The sequence below is a fragment of the Rattus norvegicus genome, chromosome 19, assembly GCF_036323735.1.
Source record: "Rattus norvegicus strain BN/NHsdMcwi chromosome 19, GRCr8, whole genome shotgun sequence".
In the NCBI taxonomy this organism is placed as follows: domain Eukaryota; kingdom Metazoa; phylum Chordata; class Mammalia; order Rodentia; family Muridae; genus Rattus; species Rattus norvegicus.
The window spans coordinates 55,438,126-55,451,211 of NC_086037.1; the positions used below are offsets into that span (position 1 = coordinate 55,438,126).

The 13,086-nt window shown below is 45.3% G+C and overlaps 1 protein-coding gene across 9 annotated transcripts in view; it reads left to right on the forward strand.

Moving 5' to 3' along the window:
* The window catches only part of Hydin (Hydin, axonemal central pair apparatus protein), a 346,279-nt gene that overhangs the window by 291,744 nt on the left and 41,449 nt on the right, over positions 1 to 13,086 (forward strand). For all 9 annotated transcript variants that reach the window (XM_039098232.2, XM_039098235.2, XM_039098234.2 and 6 more), the window contains 7 exons: positions 981 to 1,149; positions 2,800 to 3,035; positions 5,791 to 5,908; positions 8,538 to 8,742; positions 10,120 to 10,355; positions 12,566 to 12,717; positions 12,817 to 13,006. In XM_039098232.2, the coding sequence (XP_038954160.1) occupies positions 981 to 1,149; positions 2,800 to 3,035; positions 5,791 to 5,908; positions 8,538 to 8,742; positions 10,120 to 10,355; positions 12,566 to 12,717; positions 12,817 to 13,006 (1,306 nt within the window). The remainder of the gene's footprint in view (positions 1 to 980; positions 1,150 to 2,799; positions 3,036 to 5,790; positions 5,909 to 8,537; positions 8,743 to 10,119; positions 10,356 to 12,565; positions 12,718 to 12,816; positions 13,007 to 13,086) is intronic.

Sequence of the window (13,086 nt, forward strand, 5' to 3'; positions counted from 1 at the left end):
CACCTTAGTTAGTCTCTAATCTCCTGCCTGCTACTCCAGGGCCACTCCACCTGAGATCTCACATGGCTGATGGCTCTTTCTCCCTTCGAAGCAAATCTTTCCTCTCCCTCAAGTCTGCTAGGCTGCCTGCAGGAGAACTAGAAGTCCCACCTATTCCGTCCAGCTCATTGGACACGAGCATCTTTATTGATGGATCAAGAACCAATTGAGGAACAGACCCTTCAGTGTTCACATGCAGATTCTTGATCAAAGCATCAAAACCATCCTCTCTACAGAGGATGTCTGGGAAGTTATTTTTAATATACTATAAGTAAAGTGCCTGAGTTTAGGTCCCCAGCACCCACATTAAAGACCCAGGCATCCGTAACCCTAGCACAGGAGGTACATTTCTGAAGCTCTCTGGCCAGCCAGGCTAGCCTACTTGGTAAGCACTGGTTTCACTAGTAGACCCAGTCTTAAAAGGTAGGGAGCAATCAAGGAAGACACCTAACAATGACCTCCAGCCTCAAGTGCTCAAGCACACACACATATATATCTGCATACACACATACTATATGCAAACAAACAAAACAAACAAACAAAAGCCTAGGGCTAGGAATGTAGCTCAGTTGGTAAAGTATGGTATGTCTTTAGTTTGATCTCCAGCACCAAGTAGTAGCGCCTACCTCAGCAGGGAGGACCAGAAGTTCAGAGTAATCCCTGGCTATGTAGTAAATTTGAGAAGCCCTATTTTTAAAAAAAAATGGATAACAGTTCATGGATGACCCCTGGTATTTGCCCCCCACAGCTAGACACATATATGTACATTCATACATACAAGAACGTACACATGGGTGCACATACATACCCAGGAAAAAAGCATAGTAGATTCTGCTTGGTATGATCATTACAAAGGGCGAGAGCCAGGCACGCATTGGACAGATCAAACTGCCCTCTCTGACTTCGTGGTTGTTTAAATCAACTCTATCCTTGTCTTCCAGTTTCACTGTGGACTCCGTAGGCATTTTGCCAACAAACTTAAGTTCCATGATCTGGATCCAACCCAAAAGGGGGACACTGGCCTCAATAGATAAGCCCACGACCGTGCAAGTGTTCTTCCGAGCAAGAAAGGAAGTGAAGGTCGAGTCCCAGCCCATCCTGCGCTGCCAGGTGAGAGAGCTCAGAGCACTGCTCACTTGCATTCTGATGGGAACAAAGAGAAGGATGAAGGGGGGATAGCTGTGGTGGCAACAAAGAAACTACACCAGAGTCCACTCCCAACTAACCAGCACAAGTAGGTCAGCACAGAGATGTGCAGAATCACCAGAGATAGCAAAAGGGAAAAGAAAAAAACTGCCCCCAAGGTTTTGGGGTGCATAAGAACCAAGGGAGCTGTACTCCACCATCGAGTAAAAGCAGCAGACATGGTGGCTACATGTCGACATGCGGCCAGTAGAAAATAATCTCGGTGTTGGCACCCATTTGATGGAGAGTGGAGAAGAGAGACTAGATTCTCTTTTTCCCCATCATGGAAGCAGGCAAGAAGACAGTGTATAGACGTCCAACCCTAGACATTGCATTATGATGTCCTCTATAAAGCTCACACTCAAGAACATAGACAAGCTGCAAAATAAATTCACAAAGATACTCACAGTGAGAACACGTGGCATTTGTCCTTCTGGACCTGCATGGACTTACTCAGCGTGGTTTTCTCCAGCTCCGTTGCAGTTTTCACTTTTCTTCACAGCAGGATAAAATTCCATCATGTGCTGCGTGCCACATTTTCTTTATCCGTTCATCAGTTAGAAGGAGGGTAGGCTGTTCAGTTCCCAGCTATTGTGAATAGAGCAGCAGTAAACGTGGATGAGCATGTGTCTCTGTAGCGGATAGAGAATCCACTGAGCACATGGCCACGAGTGGCACAAACGGGATCATATGTTAGATCTATTTCCAGCTTTTTGTGGAATCCCACACTTATTTCCATAGTGGCTACACCAGTGTGCACCCCCAACCAATAGCGACGCGGGCTCCTCCTCCCCTACAGCTCCGCCCACGTTTGCTGTCACTCATTCTTTGGGGTTTTATTTTGTTTTGTGTTTTGTTTCGTTTCCCTGATCTTAGCCATTCTGGCTAAGGTAAGATGAAATCTCAAAGTACTTTTAATTTGCATTTCCCTGGGAGCCAAAGATCTTGAACACTTTCGAAATTATTTCTTAGCCAACTCTGTTTCTTCCTCTGAGAACTCTTCGTTCAGTTCCTTATGAACCCACAGCAGCTGTGGCCGGCTGCACAAAATCAAACCAATCAACAGTCAGCAGGGAACAGGGAGGGGCACACAAGCTCCACCCCTACTGACAACCTGTGGACACTTAATGGCTGCTAAGGGAGGGAGCGTTAGTTTTCTTTAAGGTTTGACCTCCGGTAGGTGCTCCAACGGCTAGCCCCACACACACCAGTATGTGGACAGCATTGGTTGAAACCAAAAGATTATTTCAAACGGAGAGAGAGCATGAAGCTGAGAAGTGGAAGTGAGAGTGGAGGCCGGGGAAGAGTTGGAGGAAGCAGTACATGAATGTGGTTGAAATGAATTGTAGGCTTGTACGACATTCTCAAAGAATACATTTAAAAGGTTTTTTTTTATCTCATGTTTTAAGTAAGCTTATAATTTTATGTTGGGGCAAACTCTCCTTGGCTGCATGTAGCCTATGGGTTAAAGGTCAGACACAACTCAGAGGAGGATATCAGTCATGAAAGCAGACACTAATGGAAATTCCATGGCTGTCCCACTGACTAACATCTTCTCAAACCTTTCCTTTCTAGATTATTGAGCCAGCTCTCTCAGAAGGTGAGATCATTGCCAGCATCCCTATCAAGTTTTCTGTGAATGCGGTGTACTCCAAATTCACCATCAGCCCCTCCTCCATCATCAATTTTGGGGCTTTGATCTGCGGTACAAGGAAAAGCATCACCTTCACTATAGAAAACCAAGGCATAATCGACTTCAAATATGCCCTCTACAGGCTGACTGGGGAGAGTCCAATTCTCCAAAAGAAAGCGTAAGACAAGATCTATGGACTTGGTGCTCTATAGTCTACAAAGAGCCGTGATATACTTTACCTATATTCACCCAATCCTCTTGCATGAATGAAACAGACCCTCAAGTTTAGAACTGTCTTGTGAAAGATTAAGTGGGAAATCACCAGTAGGAGTTGGTTCTGAAGCACATTTTTCTGATCAGATTTCAGGCATTTTCTAGCTACCATCAAACATAGGCTAGGATTTGACTGAGCCAAATGTAAAGTCTTCTAGAAGGAAGGAAGAATGGATGGATGGATGGTCCATAACTGTAATCCCATTACTCAGAAAGTGGAGGCAGAAGAATGAGGAATTGTATCATCCTTGGCTTCCTAGAAAGTTCTAGGCCAGCCTTGGCAACTCGAGACTCTTTCTCAAAAATGGATAGATAGATAGATAGATAGATAGATAGATAGATAGATAGATAGATAGATAGATAGATACATACATACATACATACATACATACACACACACACATAGATACATAGATATAGATACATACATAGATATGTAGAACATAGATGGAAACATAGGGAGAGATACATAGATATACATACATATATACATAGATGATAGATACATAGATAGACATACATACATACATACATAGGTAGAGATACAGAGAGAGAGAGAGAGAGAGAGAGAGAGAGAGAGAGAGAGAATAGAGAGAAAGTAAAAAGGGAGGGAGAGAGGAAGGGGTAAAGCCTTCCATGGGAAGGTTTTAGATTCTGTGTTCTGGCCTGGCCTGGTGTTGCTGGTAAGGCATTGCCCTGTCACCCTGCAGGGTACTGAGGGATGATTGTAGATGAAACTAACTCAAGAGCAGGCTTAAGCCATGGTTCACTAAGGGAGGTGGCAAAGGCACCCTGGAGACAAGAGAAAGCAAGTGCCACTCCTGCCTGGTCACCTGGTCACCATGGCTGCCTCAGTAGTTACAATAGCAATCCTGTCTCCTTCAAAGGGCTTCTCTCATTGGAAGACCAAAAACCAACAGATCTTTTGAGTGTTTTTGTCTCATAGGTTTGTCGTCTTCCTTGGAAGCAAATTTTAAAGATGACTTAACCAGTTCCCAAATGTATCTACCTTGATGTTTTTACTTCCTGGGAATTTTAAAACAGACCCACTCCTCACATTGATTATTATAGTTTTATATTTTTATTCTCCAGCTCTAATTTTTCTATACTGGCAAAATTTGAACTTACTAAGACATTTGGGATTAAACTGCCTAAAATGTCTTTCTTCCAAATTTCATTTCAACCTCCTCGCAATGTCTTTCATACTGACTTGGTAATGCGTCTGCTTGTTTTACTTTGTATTTTCAGTTGTTTTCATTTGGAGGCTGGAGAGATGGCTCATGGTTAAGAGCACCTTATTGTTCTTTCAGAGGACTGGAGTTCAGTTCCCAGCACCCACGTGGTGGCCCACAACTATATGTAACTTCAGTTCCAGTCCCAAAACTCCTTCTGACTTCCAAGAGCTCATTTGTGCTCATAAATGTTTTTTTTTTTCGAAGCTGGGGACCGAACCCAGGGTCTTGCACTTGCTAGGCAAGTGCTCTATCACTGAGCTAAATCCCCAACCCGCTCATAAATGTTTTAAAGAATATTTTTTAATTATTTACTGAATTATTTTTCACACTAGCTTGCACTGATTCATGCAAAACATGAGGGAGTTGAACTTCAGATGTGTCCTGATCATCAGAAAAGTGACTGAATACAGAAGGTTTTCAAAATACTTTTGATGTGCCTCAAATACAGTTGCACAGTCTGGCTACAATAGTCTCTGAAAAGCCAACAGCTGGGTACATTGGTTTCAAGCAAAGTAAATGTCCAAAACCTGTATCTAGCTACTGTTTACACTAGCCCTTCTACATAGCATGGCTACAAACATGAATAATGTAGACAAAAATATCACTTCATGCATAAAATAAAGTCATCTAAAAGACTTAACTTTTTAAGATTTATTTACTTAATGTGCATTGGTGTTTTGCCTGCCTGAGAATGTCAGATCCCCTGGAACTGGAGTTACAATTTGTGAGCTGCCATGTAGGTACTAGGAATTGAATCCAGGTCCTCTGGAAGAGCAGCCAGTGCTCTTAACCACTAAGCCATCTAGCCATCTCTCTAGTCCTAGGTAAAAGTGTGTGTGTGTGTGTGTGTGTGTGTGTGTGTGTGTGTGTGTGTGTTTTGTTGTTATCATTGCTGTTGTTAACCAGCTTTCCACCACTGTGACAAAAGAACTCAGATAATAAATTCACAAAAATGAGAAAAGGGTTGTCTGGGCTCCTACTTCTGATAGTCCAGACCATGACTTCAGTTGGGCCTGAAGCAAGGCAGAACTTCATGACCAGTGCATACAACAGAGAAAAACTACTCTCAGACCTGGAAGCAAAAAGGAGAGGAAGGAGCTGGGGTCCTACAATCCCCTTGAACGGGATATCAGTGAACTAAGAACCTCCCAATGGTGTCATCCTGGGGACCAAGCTTTAACACATGGACTTTGCTTGAAGTCATTTTTAAAATCCTTATGATTCATACTCCACAGTATGATTATACATGTCACTTTCTTAATAATTATTCCATGAGTCCAAGGTTACAGTGCCACCCTGATCCCTTCCTAGACAAAGGAAAGCCCTCTCCCATCCCCACATCCTAGAAGAAAGGACGTCAAGCAGGCAGGTAGTGTCTCATCTCCTCATCACAACCTGAGGCTGTACACTTGCTTCTCCGATCAGGACCAGCCACATGAGGCATGGGAGAACCCGAGAAAGTGAGAGCTTCTACAAGCCCGGAGCCCCTAAAATGGCCAAGTTCTCGGACATAGTCCAGAAAGACATGAACATAGCAAACCAGGTAAGTCAGAGAAACACAGCCAACACTTCTATACTTTCTTTTTTAAGTTTCGTATATATTATTCTGGATTTGTGCACATGAGTGCAGGTACTGATGAAGCCAGAGAAGGCATCCGGTCCCATAGAGTTGCAGTTGTAGGCATATCTTATTTAGGGTTTAATCTCCGAGAAGAAACACAATGACCATAGCAACTCTTATGAAGGAAAACATTTCGTTGGGGCAGGCTTACAGTGTCAGGGGTGTGGTCCTATATCATCACGGCAGGAAGTATGGTGGCAGGAAGACACAGTGCCGAGAGCTCTACATACAGATCCGCAGGCAACAGGAAGACACAGTTAGCCAATAGGCTTGGCCTAAGCTTCTGAGACCTCAAAACCCACCTCCAGTGGCACTCCTCCTCCAAAAAGACCACACCTCCAATAACGCCACTCCTATGAGCCCATGAGGGCCATTTTCATTCAGGCCACCACAAGGCAGTTGTGAGCTACCTGACGTGGGTTCTGAGAGCCAAACTCAGGTCCTTTGCTAGAGTTGTCCATGACCCTAACCACCAAGCCATCTCTCCAGCACTAAAACCTGACTGTTCCGTGGCTGGGATGTTGATCTATATTAAGATCCTCACTTTTGGGGCTGAAGTGTGAAAACCTTTCATCTGGGTATCCTCTGCTGCTTTAAAACCTTCACGGACTCACTACCACCTTAATTCTTCAGACGTTTCTTTCTTAAATCGAGAATCATTTGTTTGAAACATGCCTAGAGAGAAGGCCTCCTCTGTCCAGATGACTTATCTGGGAATCTCCAGGGCTCAGGTATAGCTCCCAACACATGGCAGACTTTCAGTAGGTAGCAACCCAGTTAAGTCCCTAGAGGCTTCCATGCAGGCTAAATCATGCCCTGATGCATAGTTCTATGGAACACATCAAAGAGATTTGGAGGGGAGTGAGTGTTGGGTTAAGTAAGAAAACTGCATCTCCAAGGGCAAGAACAGCGGAATTTGGTTGAAAGTTGTCCCTCACCAATACCCAGCTCCTGTGCTAGATTCCAAGAATGCACAAAAGAGGCATTGAGAGAGACATCAGACGTCAGATCGCCTGCCATTGTGTGTCTGTGTGAAGCCTAGGAGACAGAGGGATATGCTGTCTGCGTGGTGGTGCTGAGGTTACTCCCTCTGTGGAGCATGTCTCCCCAACATCACACAGTCACCACACCCGGTGGGGTGTTCCAGCCCCTTCGCCAGCTCCTGCTGAGGGTCCTAGATATAGCAGGAAATCCAGCTGCCAGTGCGGGTCCAGTGAAGCTCGACACTCTCAACCTATGGCGTGCAAAACATCACTCACACAGCAAAGAAGCAATGGCTAATGTGTCTGGGTCCCATCCTTTAAGACCCCAGAAGCTGCCCAAGGGAGCAGAATCTCACATGTGCGTGCCCACCTCACACTGCAGTCCCCAAATTCATACTGCTCTGGGTTTTAGACCCCAGGAGAAACTTGGGTCTCTGAGCACTACAGAACATGTAGAAATGTAAGGACAGAACCTGGGCTATTCAAGACAATCTCTCCCTCATGGGTTATTGTGTTCCAAGCATATGCTACAGGTTTCTTGAGAATTACACTGGTGGGGGGGGGCTGGTGTTTGCACGGATGTGTGAGGGCGTCCCTTATAATAACATTCTTTTCATCCTGGCACTAATTCTGCACCACATGCTATATACAGTACGTGCCCCTTGGGAATCCTGTCAGTCTGCACTACATGCGACATACAGTACATGCCTCATGACCATTCTCTCGATTAACCCTCCAATGATCCATCACTCGAGGAATATTTATAGGTATACAAACTGTGACTCTGAGAAATCATTTTTCCAAGGTCAAACAATATATTTTGGGGATTGAGTTCAAAGCCCCAGATTGTCTGTTGCTATTCTATTATTGTGAAGAGACCCCGGTGACCAAGTCACCTTGTAGAAGAAAACATTTAATGGGGGCAATGAGCTTGCATAGAGTTCCAAATGTTAGTCCATGATCATCGTAGCAGGAAGTGTGGTAGCAGGCAGGCAGGCATGGCACTGGGGGAGTATATCCTGATCCACAGTGAGACCGGGCTTGATGGGGGCTTTTAAAACCATAAGGCCCACCCCCCAGTGACACCTCTTCCAACAAGGCTGCACCTCCTAATCCTTTCTCTACACAGTTCTTTGACCAACTAAGGACCACTCACTCACTCAAATATATGAGCCTATGGGAGCCATTAGCATTCACGCCTACAATGTCTTACTCAAAACCCCTCACCTCAACCACTATTCCATTCTGCGCCCCACCCCACCCCCTGCTGCTTTGAGAGAATTTCCCCATCTGGATAAGTATTGTATGATGTAGACATTATCTGTTTCCTTAAGCCCTTGGCTCTATCACGTCTGATCAAAAGGAATGTACAGATAAGGACATACTGAAAACCCATCCGCCATGAACATCCCGGGCCTCTACCTCCAGGCTAAGAGGAGAGAAATACATCGATGGAGAGAGGCACCACCAGTTCCCCATTTCCTTCTCTCTTGGCTCCTTTGGAAAGTCCTGACTCTGTTACCCACTTTGCTTCCTTCTGCCCTCCCCTCCCCTCCTTTGTCCCGCAGGCCCGCTTCACCCATGGCATGTTCACTGTATACCCGGGATTTGGCTCCGTTTCTTCCGGAGGACAACAGGTCATCACTGTGGAGTGTGTGGCCGATCCTGTGGGGAGGTGTGAGGAGTTTCTGGCCATCGATATCTCTGACCGAGACCCTAGAGAAAACCCTGCCGGCATCCCTTACACTCTGCTTGCCGAAGCTTGTCTACCAGGTACTGCAACTTGGATTGGCCAACACCCTTAAAAGACCCCTATTTCCCAGCCCCTCCCTCTCCAGGAAATTCCCTCTCAAGATTTCCAGCAGACACAGGGAGGCCACTTCATCTGGAAACTTAGAGCCTCTTCTAGGGTCTTCAGCCATGTCTCTCCTGAAAGCCTTAGCACACGTAGGAGAGAATTGCTTCTCCAAATGCTCGGCCTTCCTGGGTTGTTTCTACCTTCCCCCATTGAATGGTGCTCTCTGAGAAATGAGTTAGCATGGGATGTGGCTCAGGACTGAGGAGCATTGAGTCTGCTCACGCTCAGGATACTTCTTGTGGACAGAGTAGTCACTGAGCACACTGACCAACTAACCCAGCAAGAGCTCAAGTGGAGCTTTGATTCTAAGCTCCCTAGAGCCTCAAACCCATTATAAGCCAACTCCTCTCTTGCTTCTCACCACTCTTTGCCAATGGAAGGAAAAGGCTGATAGAGATGGACCAACCGGAAAAGATGGTATAAAAGAGGAAGCCAACAGATTTTGCCCCATCATCATTTACATACTGTTGTGTAGGCCTCCCTATCTGTCCCCTGTGATGCTTGCTTTTGGTTATCATTGTTTGTTTGTAATTGCAATGCAAGGAATATAACCCAAGGCCTTCTGTAGTCTAGGCAAGTACTGTGCCATTGAGCTGTATCCCTCCCTGGCCTTGTGATTCTCCTTTATTAAAACCCAAATACCCTGGACTGGCAACATGGTCCAGAAGGAACGGGTTCCTGTCACCAAACCTAATGACCTGAATACAGTCCACAGAATCCACATGGTAGGAAAGAATAGGCTCCTGCAAGTTGTCCTATGAACTCCACACAGAACACACACATACTCTCTCTATCTCTGTCTCTCTCTCACACAGAGATAGATAGATAGATAGATAGATAGGTAGATAGATAGATAGATAGATAGATAGATAGATAGATAGATAGATAGATAGGATAGATAGATAGGATAGATCGATAGATAGAGGATAGGTAGGTAGATAGATAGATAGATAGATAGATAGATAGATAGATAGATAGATAGGATAGATCGATAGATAGAGGATAGGTAGGTAGATAGATAGATAGATAGATAGATAGATAGATGATAGATAGATAGATAGATAGATAGATAGATAGATAGATAGATAGAAGATAGATAGGATAGATAGAAGATAGGTGGGTAGATAGATAGATAGATGATAAAAGATAGATGGTAGATAGATGGATAGATAGATATGTGTGTGTATGTATGTATGTATGTATGTATGTATGTATGTATGTATGTATGTAATATTTTAAGGTTTAGGATCCTGGCATCCAGGTAGTCTCAGCTTCTTCCCTGCATTCTCTAGCCTTTGTGACCGACAACAACATCTTGATATTTGAAGAACATCAGATCTGTACCAGCCCCAACCTGTACCACATCCAACAGACCATACAGAGTGGGGGGCTATTCGTGGAGGATGAGAACAAGTTCATCTTCTGCAATGTCCTGGTGGGTCATAAGGCCAAGGCTCGGTTCAAGATCAGCAACGTGGGAAAGATCTCCTGTGATGTCAACATTATCGTCAGGCCCATCTCCAACAAGGTAGGACGTTTCCAGTTGCCCTGGCCCTCTGTGGTTGGTATAAAGTCAAGGAAGGAGTGCTGGGAAGCTCTTCCACCTAGGTGTGAACTGTGAGACTCTCAGGCCCTGTTAGAAGTTCTGTGAGGTCATGAGGCCATGTCTCTTGGCCAGGGAGTGTGTGTGTGTGTGTCTGTGTGTGTCTGTGTGTGTCTATGTGTGTCTGTGTGTGTCTGTGTGTGTGCCTGTGTGCCTGTGTGTGTGCCTGTGTGCCTGTGTGTGTCTGTGTGTGTCTATGTGTGTCTGTGTGCCTGTGTGTGTGTGTGTCCTGTGCACACCTTTGTACTAAACTGGCACATACTAATGGGCAACTCATTTGTCTGACCAAATTTACCTAAACTCACTGTGTAACTGATATATGCAAGCATTGAAAGAGAAGCCAATGATGAGGCGAGCACCAGCTACAGGTGGATTAGCCACCAATCTTCCATTCTGCTGGTCAGGGAGAAGTGGGAGGCAGCAGACCACAATGGAAGGTGGAAGAGAGAATGTGTGCTGACGCCTTCCTATGCAATAAGCATTGTGCTTAGGGATTTTTCCATTGATTGTTTTGTTTCAAGTTCAAGACTCTTTCAGAATTGGCTCTATTTAGAATTTAGAGATTCTATATAGAATCTCTATTTTACAGTTTTTCCCTTCAGGAAAGCTTAATATTTTTTTTGAATTAATTTTCTGAACTGAGGTTCAGAGAAGCTTAATTTTTCCCCTAGTCCACATCCTGAGAATATACAGCTAGGATTAAAGCCAAACTTTGTTCATATTAAAATGATGAGTACCCATTTCAGAGGTCTGTTGATCTTTAAACTGCCCCCTCTCTCTGGGTCAGATTATGCTAAAGCCATTTTCCTCATGGAAGAGGAAAACATTCAAAGGTAGCACAAAGAAGGACTGAACTGAACTGTTACCCCGAACTTCCGGTATATGCTTCGAACAGTGCTTAGCTTTACCAGAGCAATGCGCAGTCTGGGCCCATTGGTTCTCATGCCCCAGACCCCACACTGTTCTTGGCTGGTGAGAGTGGAGGAGATCCCCAGTGATGGCCTCAGCCTACAGCTGTGTGCATTCCTGGAAGAGCTGGGAAACCATCTAATCCCTCGTCACTAACCTCAAGCACTGGTGACATCCTCTAACCACATTGTAGAGACCGAGAAGCTCTTTGCTTCTCGTTCTATTCTAAAAAGTCCAAAGAGTGGGGGAACCTGGCTTGTGGTGGCTGGTTTTTAATTTTGTTGTTGTTGTTTCATTTATGTATGTATGTATGTATGTATGTATGTATGTATGTATGTATGTATGTATGTATGTATTTACTGTATGAATGCTGCTCACCTGCATGCCAGAAGAGGGCATCAGATCCCTTTATAGGTGATTATGAGCCACCGAGTGGGTGCTGGGAATTGAACTCAGGACCTCTGGAAGGGCAGCGAGTGCTCTTTTAAGAGCTGAGCCATCATCTCTCCAGCCTAAAGCCTGGCTTCTAAAGAGAAAAGTTTGATGATCGTAGACTTGGAGACATCCAACATTCTCCTCTCCGGTTTGAGACTTGAAGGGAATTCCTTGGGAAAAGCAGTGACACCTTACTGCCCTTTGGCTGAAGAACAGGGAGTACCCTGCATTGTGTTCTGCCCAATACTCATAAGAAAGGAAAAGCTCTTTCAAAGCTATGTTGGGAGTCTATGTGGCTCAAAACCACTCACCAGATAGTAACAGGTCAAGTGCTAAGGGAAGGTATTCTAGACATGGTGCTTGGAGTTACAAGGAACAGAAGCTCCTTCATTTAATTCAGTGACACAAGGATCCCAGCAGTAAGTCAGGAACCTCTGACACAGGTCAAAATGCACCAGAAACCAGCACCTCATCCAGCTTCTGACTCAGCTGCACACTAATTATATTAACTTACTTGGCCAGGTGCCATATGAGGTGGTAGTAAGAATATTTGGCTGACTGGCCTGGTTTGTCCATTTGAGTCAGAATTTATGGTCTAACTACTTGCAACCAGAAGTCGCCTAGGGGTAAGTCCCAGGACTCTGGGCCTCTCTATCCAGGGCCCATGACTCTGAAGATAATTGAGCTGGTCTAGCACAATCTTAGAGAAAAGAGAGTTCATGGCAGGGCAGAAGAATCAACAGTCAGCCCCAGGAGAAATGCAAAGTGCCCAACCCCATCTCCCTTCACAGGTAGTCAACCGCATCATTGACATCTTTGACGTGGATCCCAACAAGATGTGCATTGGGAGCCGCTCACATGCCTTCGCCACAGTGTTGTTCACACCACAGGCCATGCAGACCTACCAGTGCATCTTCGAGGCCACCTTGGATGGCCTTCCCAGGTACCACCTACTCCTTCTCCCGTGGCAGAACGACAGTGTACATGCTGTGTAGGCCTAGTCGGTTTCAGCCACCTTGCTTGCTCTTCCTGTCCCCTGCAGCACCCTGGCAAGGAGCCGAGGTCTTGTGTTTGATATTATTGGTGAGGGGACCCTCCCTCGAGTGACTGTCATCCGGCCAACTCTCTATAACCAACACGGAAACCCCTTGCTCCTGTTTAAGAGGCTTCTGCTTGGTCATTCAGAGAAACTGCCTCTCATCCTCAAGAACAACGGCACCATCCCCGCCCAGGTAACAGCTGAGGGCGACATAGAGGGTTACCTGGAGTGACATGCTGGTCAGACCACACTGCCTTACTTCTGCCTCACAGT